At 44.9% G+C, this 15,111-nt stretch overlaps 2 protein-coding genes across 2 annotated transcripts in view; one reads left to right on the top strand and one right to left on the bottom strand.

Annotated features, from left to right (window-relative positions):
• The window catches only part of NUPR1 (nuclear protein 1, transcriptional regulator), a 159,110-nt gene that overhangs the window by 46,742 nt on the left and 97,257 nt on the right, over nucleotides 1-15,111 (bottom strand). The gene's annotated exons all lie outside the window — the stretch shown is intronic.
• The window catches only part of LOC146811914 (uncharacterized), a 170,208-nt gene that overhangs the window by 80,773 nt on the left and 74,324 nt on the right, over nucleotides 1-15,111 (top strand). The window contains exons 6-7 of the mRNA XM_085618875.1: nucleotides 157-317; nucleotides 1,118-1,216. Of these exons, the coding sequence (XP_085475001.1) occupies nucleotides 157-317; nucleotides 1,118-1,216 (260 nt within the window). The remainder of the gene's footprint in view (nucleotides 1-156; nucleotides 318-1,117; nucleotides 1,217-15,111) is intronic.

The raw sequence follows: 15,111 nt of genomic DNA, 5'->3' as shown, positions 1-15,111 counted from the left end.
CTCACTTTGTCCCAAAACTAGGATTGCGTTGGGCACACTGTGAGCTTTGGCACTGTCAATTGCTTTGTCTCGTACTGTCTTTTTCATTTGAGGACCTGCATAGAGTAGCTGGTTCTGACTTTAAAGATCCTGTTTGTTGTTTACCCTCTCTTTCAGGCGAACTATGTGACCTCATCTTTGTCTTCTTTGATCCCATGGGTCAAGCCCTTTGCAAGAGAACCCTGAACATTGTGGAGCGTCTCAACGAGCACCATGGGGACAAACTGCGTTTCTACCTCAGCAAGGCAGATGAGGCTGGCACAGAGAGTGACAGACAGGTGCCCATGGGGTGAAGTAGATCTATGGGTAAAAATGGGGGTTGCAGACAAAGCAGTCTCAGAAAAACTAATGGATATCTCCGTGTTTGGAGTACAACTAGCAGCAACAATATGGGAAGTGGTGGTAGACTAGGTGGGCTAAGAGTCTAACCTTTCTGAAGAATCGGGTTGATATTGCTGAGGGCAGGGAAATCTCACCATGATTGACCTTAAAGTCACAGGCCAAAACTCTGTCATGCAACTTACCTAAGTAATGTCAAGTATTGCTGAATCCGGATAAGTGGTTGTATTTTGTTTAAAATCGGAGTGCCCATTGGGAATTTGGCTAAGGTCCTATCTTGCTAATTACCTCCCTTGCAAGTGTGAGTTATAGTGCCTTCTCACAGGTCTTTACAGAGACCTGGCATAATGCGACATTTTCTGCATTAAACCTTCAGCACATTTGATGCTTTAGAGCACCCTAAAGTCACTCCTCCGTATGGAATGCAGCTAGTACTGGGAGTATTCTGAGCAAATGACTAGCTTTAATGAATCAATATATACTTGAACTTGAAGCATTCCTGTTTTTTGTATTTTGGGAGCTCCGAGGGTTACATATGGCGATAATCTTTTGTATAGTGGTAATTCTTTTAGTAGTTTGAGGTTGTAACCGCTTGTGATGGGGTTCCTGGCCCACCTGGGTTGTATCTATGAAACGGCACAAAAGTTAGTCATAAGGTGTTAGTTCGAGCAAGAGTAGTGCCTAACATATGTTAACTACAGTGACTTGTGAATCTTATGATAATATTCTTGCCCTCTAGCGCGTGTTGATGCAGATCGTTCAGGAACTGTGCAAGAGGCCCGGGCTAAATAAGTGTGGATTTGACATGCCGACAATCTACATCCCTAACCCAAACAAGGTATGTTACTCTGCGGTTAGTCATACTTGCCACAAAGTTATCTACTTACACTTTACAGGCAAGAAGGACATCCTGCTAAAATACATGCTTTATGTGCATCCCCATTAACTACCTCCAGAGCCCTTGCTATATAGTAGAGAGCATCCGGAACCATGCACGAAAAGACAAATGTGTATCTACAACCTAACAGACTACAATTCAAGACACCGAAAGGCGGTATTGATAAAGAAAGCGTATCCCTTCTCGTAGACTCAGCCTCCTGTCACCATGGGTAGCTACATTACCTAAGCCTCGTCAGTGACGAATCCTGGTACCTTAGTTAACCAAGATTCCTCTTTACAACAAAATAATTCACACCCACAAATGCAATGTCTTCCATCACAATCTCGTAAATGCTTCTCCTACTTGACATACTTTGAAACGATGAATGCAGGGTGGCCTTGAGCCTCTCTGCTGTGCACTATGCCAGGGTGGCCTAATTCAGCCTGAATGGAAACTGTGTTCTGTAACATCATGCAGCTGCATAAGATTGTGGCATTAACTTGCGGGAACTCACCAATGCCACTTCATCTCTCCAAGTGCAGACTTGAATGGCTTTCAGTTGGGGAACTCATAAAATGCGTGCATCTCCCAGGAGGCACTCATTGCAACAGGGGCTTGGTTCTCTGCCAGAAACTTCAGCGCTATTGATCTAATAGAACTCATTGATCATCAAATTCTTTAGTTCTGCAGGTGTCCAGTTTCTGCCTCGGAGTCAGATCTTTCAGGAATGTTGCTCTACTCAATACCCCTTATACCAGATGTACATTGAACACATGGCTTGCCCTAAACCTAGCCTGCTGTTAGTGCTTCTGCACTACACCTGACTAGTCGGCACATCACTATCAAAACCAAGAAGCTTCCCTGGAGCCAATGTATCGCTTTCAGATATAAATTTACATGACTTAGTAAGCACTTGCACAGTCCTTCTGTTTACTCTCCCAACTCAAACAAATAGGAGCTGTCTCAATGTGCTACATCTTAACTCTACTCAATTCAAGGTATGAGTCAAACCACAAGTACAGTCTTCTTTCACATCTTGAGGAATGTTGAATGCAGCGCTAACATTCTAGTGTTCGTGCACACCTGTCCTCTGCTTTCGATTAAAGAAATTATAGAGGTACAGATGAAATCCATCCACACGCTTGTCATCTAAGAGCCTGAGGAACATCCAAAGCATTTGTGGTCCACACAATGGGAAAGATTGCTTTTAGGCAATTGTAATTCTCGGTGATGTATTTCATTATCATATTCATAATAGTTTAGAATTTCTGTTTTTGTCCAAGGAATTTCAGGAATGCTTTTTAATATGTATAATGATTAAAGCTATCTCGCTTTTTTATATATTCATGAATGCATACACAAAAGTAATGTGGTAGGGCGTAATCCAGGATATCAAAAGTTAAAAAAACTAGTGTTTTTTCAGAGCCCTACCATCTTCAGTATCGGGAATGGTGCTTAATTTATGAAAAAAGTGCAGGGGCATTTCTTCAACGGCTCAACACGTTTTCTCTATCTCACATTTGCAGGGTGTTTTCAGACCAGCTTTCTCACTGTTTTCCAGTCTTTTTTTCCTCCTATCTCCTACCTTTTACTGTGATCTAGAACAGAGTCTCATGATGAATACAAATTCCTGTTTCCTGCTTCTATTCCCACCTCAACCAGAAGCACAAATTAAGCATTGATCAGAATCCATATAATAATGCTTGCTAAAACTGTTCAATGACTTGTATTGTTGCACTCAATTTTGCTATGGGGATCTATCCATCAAGAGCCATTGCGGCGGCACTATCTCAGATTAAATCACCTTTTGCTTTTTAAGTGGAGAATGTTTTGCTTTCTTTACTTTTGTCTCCAACAAGGCACAATCCACCAGGCAATGCATTATATGTATTGCCCTAATTCTGTTTAAAAAGCAATGATGTAAGTATGTCAGATATCTGGTTTGTCTGTATATCTGATAAGCTCTTTTGATAACTAGCATGTGTAGTTTTGTGAGGAATCCCTAAGCTTCCATGGAAACTGAGCCCACTTCACTGACTCCACAGTCTGCAAATGTAATTGCTAAAGGGGAGATAGGTGGAAATGTGGATAAAATAACTAGTTATTCATTCCAACAGCTGAGATGGAAACCTACATGACTTGTTTGGATAAAGTCAGCAAATAATACACAGAAACCTTTTGGCTCACAGCATGCCTCCTTTAGATGAGGAAAAGCTCTGAAGCAGTAAAGATCACATCAAAAAGAATGAATTATGTTTTTCCCGAGTCAAGACACCTTGTCCAAATTAGGCCATTGAAAAATTAAGACCAAGGTTAACGTAAAATCATAAGGTAGTCTGGCAGTGACAGTTTTCAGAAATTACTTAAGAATAAACACAGAAGAGTGTTTTAATGTACGAAAACAAATGAAGGTCAGGTCCAGGACCATACATGTGTCCATGTTTAGTGCTGGGTCTCGCCATTCTTTTCACCACAGGCAATCTAATAGGGGGTTTAAGTACAGACCATGAGTCAAATGGAGGAACCCAGATCCGGTTATATTAAAAACAAAAAAAAAAAGCACTTCACTGAGACTGGACTTTCTTGGAGCACTGGAGAAACTGGAGGCGCAGAGGTTTATATGCTGCAGTATTACATGACTATAGGAACACAAAAAGATGATGGACGAAATGCTAAACATTGTCAAACATTCACAACCCAGTAACGGATCTGGGTTAAATGAATTGTTTTTCTGCTTACCATGCCACCCCAGCTTGAAGCCAGCCATATGCAAATCAGACTTGACCTTGATCCCCATGTGAACAGTCAAGCCCGAACTGCCAGGCAAGGTCCTCCCTGGACCAGAAAACAAGCATCCTGGGACTGTTTTCAGGGTATCGCCCCTCATCAGCCAAGCTAGCTTGAATCTACTGGCATAGTGAGCATGGGACCCACGTCTGGGCATACCCTTCCCACTTAAGGCGACTATAGCAACACAAAGATGATAGACTGAATGCTGAACATTGCCAAACAGATCTGGGTTAAATCAATCGTTTTTTTTGCTCGCCATGCCAGCCCAGTTTGGACCTAACTGATGGATATAGGCCCAGAGCTCTGTGCTGGGGTGAGTGAATTGATTACTTGTATAGCACGTTAGCACTCCCAAAGGATCATCCTGGCGTTATTGTGGAGACCATACTATGCAACTCGTGCAAGATCAAGCCTACAGGGCAACTTCCTCAGAGGATAACATAGTGTATCTGGGGCTTCAAAGATCTACCTCTTTAACTGCTTTCTGAAGGTTGCTTCTGAGTCAATAAGTCTTAAAGGACTAGGGAGGTGGTTCCAGGCCTTGGTGCCTAAAACTGCAAAGGATTTCCTCCCTAATTCTTAATCTGAAAGGGACCGACTTAAGCAAGTTGGCATGAGTGGATTTCAGGGTTCTGCTTTAAGTGTAGTTAGTAAACCTAGCCGATAGGTATGTTCGAGGCATATGAGCTGCAGATTACACACTATGCATAGATCGCCATCTGGTGTTGGGACCAGATGTTTGCACTTGTTTTTGTCTTGAAAAGTCTTTGGAAGTCACAAGGTATGTGACTCCTCCTTTGGATCATAGCGCGCATGGGCATCGGCTCCATCCTCAGATTGTTTTTTTTCAGCCATCGGTCTCGGATGTGTTCTTGCGTTCCAGTTCGGAACTGCTAACTATTTTCTCTTTCGACGCGCAATCCTTCCCTTCTCGACGGTATTGTTTCGATCGCGTTTTCCAATCCACGTGACCCTTCAACTTCGAAGTCTTTGATTCCGGTTGTCGTCGAAGGAATTCGGGCCTACCTGGGCCTCCTCTCTGGGTCATGGAAAGCACGCCATTCAAAAAGTGTCCTCGTTGTGGGTCGAAGTTTCCCTACACCGACCTACATGAGGAGTGCAACCTCTGCCTCTCACCGGAGCACGAGGCCAGAGACTGTCCAGCTTGTGCCTCTTTCCGCTCCAAGAAGACGATCCGGGACCGACTAGCTCGAAGAACAATGGCGCGCTCGTCATCTTCGATCCCAGACGACGTCTATGTTCCAGAGCAGGGTCGGGTCGAAGAAGCCATAGTCAGCGCCTCCGAAGTAGATGATTCCGACATCGAAGACATCACTCCAGCTCAAAGGGCCGTGAGTACAGACGTTGACCCCGACCCACACCCCCCCTCGACACTATCAAAAAAGGCTTCGGTACCACCTTCACCTTCTGGCCCAGGTGCACACCGAGACACTGCTTCCCATGCCCCGCCTTCGGGCCCGGTAAAGAAGCCTATTAACCCTTTAGGTGACTCGGGCTCAACTCAGCCTACCCTCGGTGCCAAAAAACAAACTCAGGCACCGAAGAAGAAGACGTCCTCTTTTTTTATCCACACCGACTGCTGCTTCGACATCAAAGCACTCTGCGTCGAAGGCTAGCACCGGTTCCTCGGCACCGACAACACCCTCAGAGCCGACTAAAAAGCACCCACCAAAAGGCCCCAAATCTTCGAAGCCAAAGACCTCTGAACCGAAAAAACAACAATTGGTTCCATCGGATAAAGACATAACAAAACTACACGGTGCCAAACCTAGAACCGCTACCGACTACGCCGAAAAAGCTTACGGCACCGAAGCCCTCGACTCCGAAGGATCTGTCTCCCACAGACTAACTGTTTCGTCCAGATCCTACCCAAAAGACTCTTGTGAAGGATACTAAGACTGGTCATTTAATGCTTAGCATCAAGAAAAGACCCCTGGAAACGCCTGCACCCGCACCACCACCGAAAAGGAGAGACTTTGCTACCTCTCCATTAAGGATCCCTTTTCCTCTTCCAGTTCCTCCTCCTCCTCCTCCTCCACCACACCGCTCTCCTACACCATAACCTACCCCAGTAGATGATGATGATGATGATGATGATGATGATGATGATAACACCTCAGATGATGCAGGGGGAGGTGCGGACGATCAACCCCTTGGGGACCCTACCCCTACTGGCTCTCCGGACCCCTGGGATGATTAGTGTCCCAGACGTCCCTTACACCCCACAAGATGACATCTATCTCTCCAGGCCTTCCCCTCCAGAGGACAATATCGGCTTCAACCAGCTCCTTCACAGAGCTGCCCAATACCACGGGCTTGCCCTTCATACAGACCCAGTAGAGGAAGGTTTTCTTATGGACACCTTTGATACAACACAAAGGTCCACATCAATTCTGCCCATGCTTAAAGGGGTCATTAAGCATGCACCAGAGATCTTTAAAGACCCGGTCAGAGCTAGAGTCATCAACCCGAGAATAGAAAAAGTATAAGGCTGCTCCTACTGACCCAATATACATTAAAGGCCCCGCACCACTAGACTCCTTAGTAGTCTCTAATGCAATGAAGAGAGCAAATTCCCAAACATCAGGTGACGCACCACCACCAGATAAGGAATCAAAACTACTGGACGCCTCTGGCAAACGCACAGCGTCACAGGCAGCAAACATATGATGAGCTTGAGTCCAAAATGCAGCACCTCCCTGACGGGTATCAAAACAGGGCCAATGGACTCATACAGGAGGGTAAAACCATCACCAGCACCTTCATCAGTTGTGCCCTAGATGTATCCGATACCACCTCAAGGGCAATAAACACCAGTGTCCTTTTGCGCAGGCATGCCTGGTTACGCATATCCGGTTTTAAACCCAAAGTCCAGAGTTCTATACTCAATCAGCCTTTTGATGAGCAACACCTATTTGGCCCCAATGTGGACGTATCACTTGAGAAAATGAAAAAGGATACAGACATGGCCAAATCTATGGGAACGTTGCAGTTGCAAGCTCCCAGACGGTCCTTTCGCCGCTCATCCTTCAGAAGCACCCATAGAGGCTACTCCTCTGATAGCCCCTCCACCTCTTACAAGGCTCCCACCCAATCCACCTTTACTAGAGGTTACCAAAATGGTGGTTACAGAGGGAACAGCAGCAAAGGCAGAGGCAAAAACAGCAACTCCCGCTCTGCCTCCACCCCATGACTTCCCTCCACTTCCCCCAGACCATTCCACTCCAGTCGGAGGAAGAATCCACCAATTCCTCCCTGCCTGGGCAAACATCACTTCAGACAGGTGGGTGCACCAAATAATTCAATCAGGCTACTGTCTCGTACTAACATCTACCCCCCCCCCCCCCCCCCAACCATACCACCCAAACACCACCCAAACACCGTCCAGTGTCACAAGAACATCTGTTACTGCTAAAGCAGGAGGTATTCTCCCTCCTACAAAAAAGTGCAATAGAACCAGTTCCCCTGCACCAACAAACAAGGGAGTTTACTCCCTCTATTTTCTCATACCAAAGAAGGACGGATCTCTAAGGCCTATTTTAGACCTCAGACCCCTGAACCTATACATACATTCAGACCATTTCCACATGGCCACACTTCAGCAGGTCCTCCCTCTGCTTTCCCAGGGCGACTTCCTTGCTACTCTAGACCTCAAGGACGCCTATTTCCACATTCCCATTCACAGCGCTCACAGAAAATATCTCCGATTCGTAGTGGACGGTCAGCACGATCAATTCAAAGTACTCCAATTCAGAGTCACCACAGCACCAAGAGTGTTCACCAAGTGCCTAGCAGTAGTGGCAGCACACCTAAGAAGACAACACATCCATGTCTTCCCATATCTAGACGACTGACTCATAAAAGCCAGCTCATACAATCCGTGTGTACAACACACTCACGCCACTATTCAACAACTTCACGACCTGGGGTTCTCAATGAACCACGCCAAGTCCCAGCTGCAACCGTCCCACACACAACAATACCTCGGTGCCACAATGACACCTCAAGGGCGCTAGTCTATCCCAGTCCCGTCAGGATAGCGAGCATACAAGCTCTTCTCACCAGATTTCAACTGCAACACTCTTCCAGCTCGAGTGTTCATGCAACTCATAGGGATGATGGCCTCTTGCATATTCATAGTGCCTCATGCAAGACTCCAGATGCGTCCTCTCAGAGTGCTTAGCACGCCAATGGAACCAGGCTCAAGGTCAGCTAACAGATCTGGTGTTGGTAGACTGTCATACCCATCGCTCTCTGCAAAGGTGGAACACCAAGAACCTATCCAAAGGGTGACCGTTCCTCGAGCCGGTTCTTCAAATAGTCATGACAGCGGACGCATCGCTCTCCGGCTGGGGAGCTCACCTACTACATCACACCATGCAGGGCAGGTGGACGCCTCAGCAAAAGTTACTCCATAGCAACCACCTGGAGCTACTACCCATATTCCTAGCCTTGAAAGCATTCCAAAAACACATTTCAGGCAAAGCTGTCTTAGTCCGCACCAACAACATGACAGCCATGTATTATATACAAAAACAAGGCGGAACACACTCTCTGCAGCTCTCTCAGCTCGCACAGAGCATATGGAGGTGGGCTATACCTCAAGAACATTTTTCTCCTAGCCCAACATGTCCCTCCTTAACGCTCATCCTAGTTGCTCCAACTTGGGCCAGACAAGCATGGTACACCACATTGCTGGAACTCTCCGTAGATCCGCACCAAAAATTACACCTCTCTCCACACCTCCTAACCCAGAACCATGGAGAGATCCAACACCCAGACCCAGCTCAGCTCAACCTAGTAATCTGGCTCCTGAAGTTCTAGAATTCGGTTACCTCAACCTTCCTCCTGACTGTATGAACGTCATCAAAGAAGCTAGACGGCCTACCACTAGAGCATGCTATGCAGCCAAGTGGAAAATATTTGTAATATACTGCCATAACAACAACACTGATCCCCTAGATGTGTCTATCCAACACATCATAGGCTACTCACTACACCTCCAAAGATGCAACTTAGTCTACACGTCTATTAGACTGCATCTTGCTGCCATAGCAGCATATCTACAAAATAGACAACATCTCTCACTCTTCAGAGTACCTGCCATAAAAGCTTTTATGGAAGGACTCAAAAGAATAATTTCCCCCAGAGTACCACCTTCTCCCGTGTGGAATTTAAACATCGGTCTCACAAGGCTAATGGGGCCGCCATTTGAACCTCTACGTAAATGTAAGCTGCAATTCTTAACATGGAAAACTGCTTTCCTAGTAGCTATTACTTCTCTACGAAGAGTTAGCGAACTACAAGCACCAACTATTCAGGAACCCTTTCTGCAAATGCATCATAATAAGGTTGTACTCAGAACTAATCCTAAATTCCTCCCTAAAGTCATTTCTCCCTTCCACTTCAATCAATCTGTGGAGCTGCCTGTATTCTTCTTGCAGCCACAAACCGTCGCAGAAAGAGCTATTCGCACCTTAGATATCAAAAGAGCACTGCTGTACTACATAGAGAGAACACAACCTTTTCGTAAGACCAAACAACTATTCTTGTCTTTCTCACCACCACACAAGGGCAACCCCATATCAAAATCTGGGATAGCTAGTTGGATTGTCAAATGCATACAGATTTGTTACCACAAAGCAAAACGTACATTATCTGTTCCTCCTAAAGCCCACTCTACACGAAAGATAGGGGCTTCAATGGCATTTTTAGGGAACATTCCCTTAGACGATATCTGCAGAGTAGCTACATGGTCTACACCGCACACATTCACAAAACACTATTGTGTCGATGTGCAAACTAAACAGCAAGCTAGTGTGGGCCAGGCTGTACTCAAAACACTATTTCAAACTACTGCAACAGATACTGGTGGTCGCCGCTAGGAGGGGATACTGCTATACAGTCTATGCATAGTGTGTAATCTGCAGATCATATGCCTCGAACGGAATATGCTACTTACCAGTATGCATCTGTTCTTGTCATGTAGAGCTGCAGATCTACACACGCCCACCCGCCTCCCCGGCTACCTTTATCTGTTCCAGTATTATCTTACTTAGATACACCATACATGGGCATCCTTCCTGTTTCTTACAAAGCTCCATGTCCCTGCTGGCAAAAAACAATCTGAGGATGGAGCTGATGCCCATGCGCACTATGATCCAAAGGAGGAGTCACATACCTCGTGACTTCCAAAGAGTTTCCTAAACAAAAACAAGTGCAAACATCCGGGCCCAACACCAGATGGCGATCTATGCATAGTGTGTAGATCTGCAGCTCTACATGCCAAGAACAGATGCATACTGGTAAGTAGCATATTCCTTCGGACCCGTAGCTTTGCACCCTATTGTGAACTGGCAACCAGAGTAGTGCTTTCAGATTCACTGAAGCAGATGATGTTCTGGGAAGTTTCAAAAACGTCCTGGCAGCTGCATGCTGAACATATTGGAGTTTCTGACCAGTCTGTTTTAGAGGATCGAGCATACAGACTGTTACAGTAGTCCAATCTGAAATTTATAAGTGCACAGGCCACTGTCTTTCTGGCCGTCAGTGGAAGAAGAGCAGTAGATTTTCACAAAGATTTCATTAAATTGAAACACATGCCAGCCTGTGGACGGAAAGACAGGGCGGTGTCAAATTTTGCTCTCAAATTCCTAACAACCTCCACACTGGCGGGAGGTGGGGTGGCTAGTCTGGCCACCATTTGGCTGAGGCAAAGGAATTGCATGTGCCAAGCAGCATGATCTTGTTTTGTCCATTAATGCATTTTAAATGTATTTGCAGCATAGACGTCTTCTAGATTCACGTACTGTGCATATTCCGCCATCTAGTGGTTGGAGTAGTGTTTTGTGTTCTTTATTTTTTTTAAATTTTTTTTTTTTTTTTTTTTAGGTCTCGCCTACGCAGCAGGCATGCGCTGCATAAGAGGACCTTTAGCTGTCGTACAGCTCTTTTTCAAAGCACATACTTGTGCTTGTGGCGGCATACAGCTTGCGGGAGTGCGCAGTGGCGCGCCACAAGCACAAGTATGTGCTTTGAAAAAGAGCAGACTGCTCTCTCCAGCGCGTGCGCACCACTCGTGGGTGCACCCCTCTGCCTCTCTCCCACTGCAGCGCGAGGCGCGCGCGCTTGTTTCATTTGTTTTTTACACTCTAACTTTGTCCACTCCAGTGGTGACCTTGGCGAACACCTGGCTCGAAATTTGGACAGGCCACCAAGGCAGTCTAACTCCGTTGCCTTTCTTTTTCTGCTCTCGCACCGTTTCCTTTTCTGTCCGCATTTGTCTTTTCTTCTTCCTTTCGTCTCCCTTCCACCTTGATTTTCGTTTTTTTTTTTTTTTCACTCTCTGTCCCTTCTCTTTGTCTCTGACCCTTTTGTCCTTGCCTTTTTCTGGTTTCTCCCTCTGACCCATTTATCGATATTCTAACCGCTTATTTCTCTGTCTTTCCTTTCGTAACCCTTCCCTCTCGATCCACTTATTTTTATTTTCTCTTGTGCTCTGCCCCGCGTTTACATTTCTCTCCTCCTCTTTCTCTCACCCTTCCTCTCTTCCCTTCTCTGCACCTCCTTCACTCATTCCCCTACTCTTTATACTTTCTCACCTCTCGCACCTATTCTTACACTTTCTTTTCTATCCCTCTCTTCCTCTATCTCGTCGGAATGCGCCGCCCCCCAACACTGCTCTCTGTCTTTTCCCTTACTTCCGTAATGTCTTATTTTCATGGATAATGGGGTTTCAATGGCAGCCGCATCAATACGGTTTCTCTTCATACTTTGGAGAAGTGTGCAATGAAGTATATCTTCCATCTCTGCTATGGCAGCGCCACCTTCTGGCGACCTCCATTTGGCAGTCACTATAAAGGTTGCTGAATGTACAGTGTGTCCGTATTTCATGGATGGGACATAGTACCTCTCACAGTGAGAATTACATTAAGACATGCATGCTGTGGCATCGGTATACAGGTTACACGTTCAAGTTGTCTGTCTCCTTTTGTATTTGGTGCTTCCAGCATTAATAAATACTTTAACTAAATTCGTGGATCGTCATACTTAACACTGTGGTCCTCTGGCAGCGACAAGCTTGAAGTTGCAATTGAAATTAATTTGCCAGAGAAATAATTTGGAAAGTCACTTTGGGGCAATAAATGTTTACATTTTTAAACAGGCGGGTATATGGATGTCAGTCCCATCACTTTGAGCTTACTTGTGACACGTCATGCAGAGTCCCACAGCGTACATACTAATTTTGTAATGTTGTGCCCCACGTTAGCTTATATAATGACGTGTGGCAGCTGAAGATACGGAACCCCCGTTACCACGTGTCCTCATTGATCATTTGATGGTGTGCTGCAATGTCGGCACCCCTCCCCAAGTGCTATCAGTGGTCATACAATGATGTGCTGCAATGTCATCAACATCCCTCTCCAAGTTTCATCAGTGATAATATAATGGTCTACTGCACTGTCAACAACCCTCCCCAAGTGTCATCAGTGATATATCATAGTGTGCTGCAATGTCTGCAACAACCCTATAATGCTAGATCACACTGTCACAAGTGATCCTGCAGTGAACTGTTCAATGGTGATTATGTAATGCTGTGTCCCACATTGTATGAATACTTACATCATTCATAGAGGTGTTTTGCAAAGAGCTATGGGGTAGTTGGATACAATAAAAAACAAATTGGACAAATAACAATGAAAATAGAGGAAAGGCAAAACAGTAGCAAAATTAAACAAGCATTGGCATAGCCAATAGGTCTCGTCTTTGGAAACTTATAAGTGTTTAGTCATGTAACAGTTAATGTTGCAGCACAATATCCTTGGTGCAACATAACCAACTACTTATAAGGTCCCAAAAGCAAGACCTATTGGCTATGCCAATGCATGTTTTTTTTTGTGTGATGGGAGGTTGTGACACCTGATCCCCCTGGTCAGGCTCCAACCCCCTTTGTGTGTGTGCAAGTTCTCGGATTATTCTTTCCGCCATCGAGATCGGAGGTGCCCCGAAGACTTTGGTGAAAATGCAGCAGCAGACGCATGCAAGAAAGGAATCCCACCAGAAACTCCAAGGAGATGGGTGGTACTAAGAAAGTTGCATGAGGGAGAAATCTTGAGCAAAGCAGCTTGATTGCCTCCCCTGATGCACATAACATCGAGGAGGCTTCTAGCATTCCACTGTAAAGGCAATAAAACTCCCTGTTCCGGCCGAACGCAAGAATGGTAAGCTTCAAGGGGCCTTTGTGTCGAGCACAGAGACCTCATAAATTAGGGCCTTATCTCCGGGAAGCCCATTCCTTAACGACCTTCTGAACAGGGCCTGGAGGGGGGGGCTAAAGGGTTTCTCTGCAATTCCCAAGACCATGCTATATCACATATAGCAACCACAATACAACAACACATCTCAAAAAAGAACGCATAAAAAAGGGTAATATTGCAACATTTAGCAGTTACTACAGCACCTGACTATAATGATTCACTGCAAAGCATTTTGCTCAAGCAATACAGATCAAGGGTTCACAGCTATCCTGTACATATGCCTCAAGGATCGCACTACCAGAAAGGCGCTGATAACATAACAAAGGAACTGGGAAAAATACTTCACGGTAAAGCATATAGCATACAATAAAGAACAGCCTCAATAACTCGCTTGCAAAATAGCACTAAGTACTAATACGCGCACAAGTGCAGCTTTACCTGCTAAGCCACTACATACTATAAGATTGCAATGGTAGGGTACTTTGTACATTAATTCTCATATACCAAAATAACACACATCACCAGGATACACTATCTCAAACACAAATGCGGTTTATCGCACACCCATAAAGAACATGGGCTAAGCTTACCTTTACATAGGGCCATATGCATATCCTTTTAAAAACTAGCCCTCAATAAGCAGGGTAATACTACATATAGGTTTATATCTGTACTACACCCGACAAGCAAATATGTAGCGATTACAGGTCAAATATTGGGATATATTCCCTAACAAAAAGGCACAATGAAACAAAATATCACAGGATATTTATACATATTTAAATACATGCCTATGCATAATATTTATATAGGTAGATATATGCATATATATATACATATTCACATAAATGTGCATATATTTAGGGGGGGAAACACATCATTAATTAGGTATGTAAAGGTGTATATACATATGTATACTTGTTGGCTATATATACGTGCACGTCATGGACCAGTGACACATATCGCATTAACCTCGGGTTAATACAGAACCCAATCAACTTTTAATCCTAAAGAGCACATACGTTGCCTTTATTAAGCAAATCACACAACATAGGGAACACATACCAAATTTTCTCCCCCATTCGCCAAAAAACAGACTTCACAACCCTGTGGGCACAGGGAAAAATCCTTCGCACCTCTTCCTTTTCAAAGGAAAAGGGGCTGCACATAACTCCATATACACAATTATACTCGCGTCCGGGATACTACTAATAGGGAAGTAAGTCTCACATGCAAAGACTTACAAACCCCAACATACAAGTACAAGTCTTCAGATGCTACACAGCATGTTCTTAACCAACACGGCATGTACTTGCAACCCAACTTTCAAGTTGCCCTACAACAAAGGCGAGTCCGCTTCATTCACAAGGAGCTGATTGCCAACATATATTTGAGCATAGCCCAACCAGCCCATAATATCAAAAGAAAGAACGTTCTTTGAGACGGCCTCACCAAGAACACTGATCTCACACACAGTATGGGCATGGCGAACCCAAGAAGTGAGATTCAGCCCCTACAACGGAGACTGATCTTCACACCATCAGGGAGCCGGGAACTCTTCAAGGGGAGTTAACCGCAGCTTCCAGATATACCTCATAAGGCCAGCAACTGGGGTTGACCGTGACCTTTCTGGACACCGTAAGGGAGATGGCAGCTCTTCTATAAAAGTTGACCTGATATTCCAAAGGTATCCCATATGCAGACAGTGAAATACAAATAATCAGCACCTTTAAAGATGCATATGCATACTATATAGCAAAGAAGGTTAACTGGGACAAATGTAAG

Source organism: Triturus cristatus, chromosome 7, assembly GCF_964204655.1.
Source record: "Triturus cristatus chromosome 7, aTriCri1.1, whole genome shotgun sequence".
Taxonomy (NCBI): domain Eukaryota; kingdom Metazoa; phylum Chordata; class Amphibia; order Caudata; family Salamandridae; genus Triturus; species Triturus cristatus.
The sequence above is the reverse complement of the archived record's forward strand: the minus strand, read 5'-3'. Positions and strand labels throughout refer to the sequence as shown.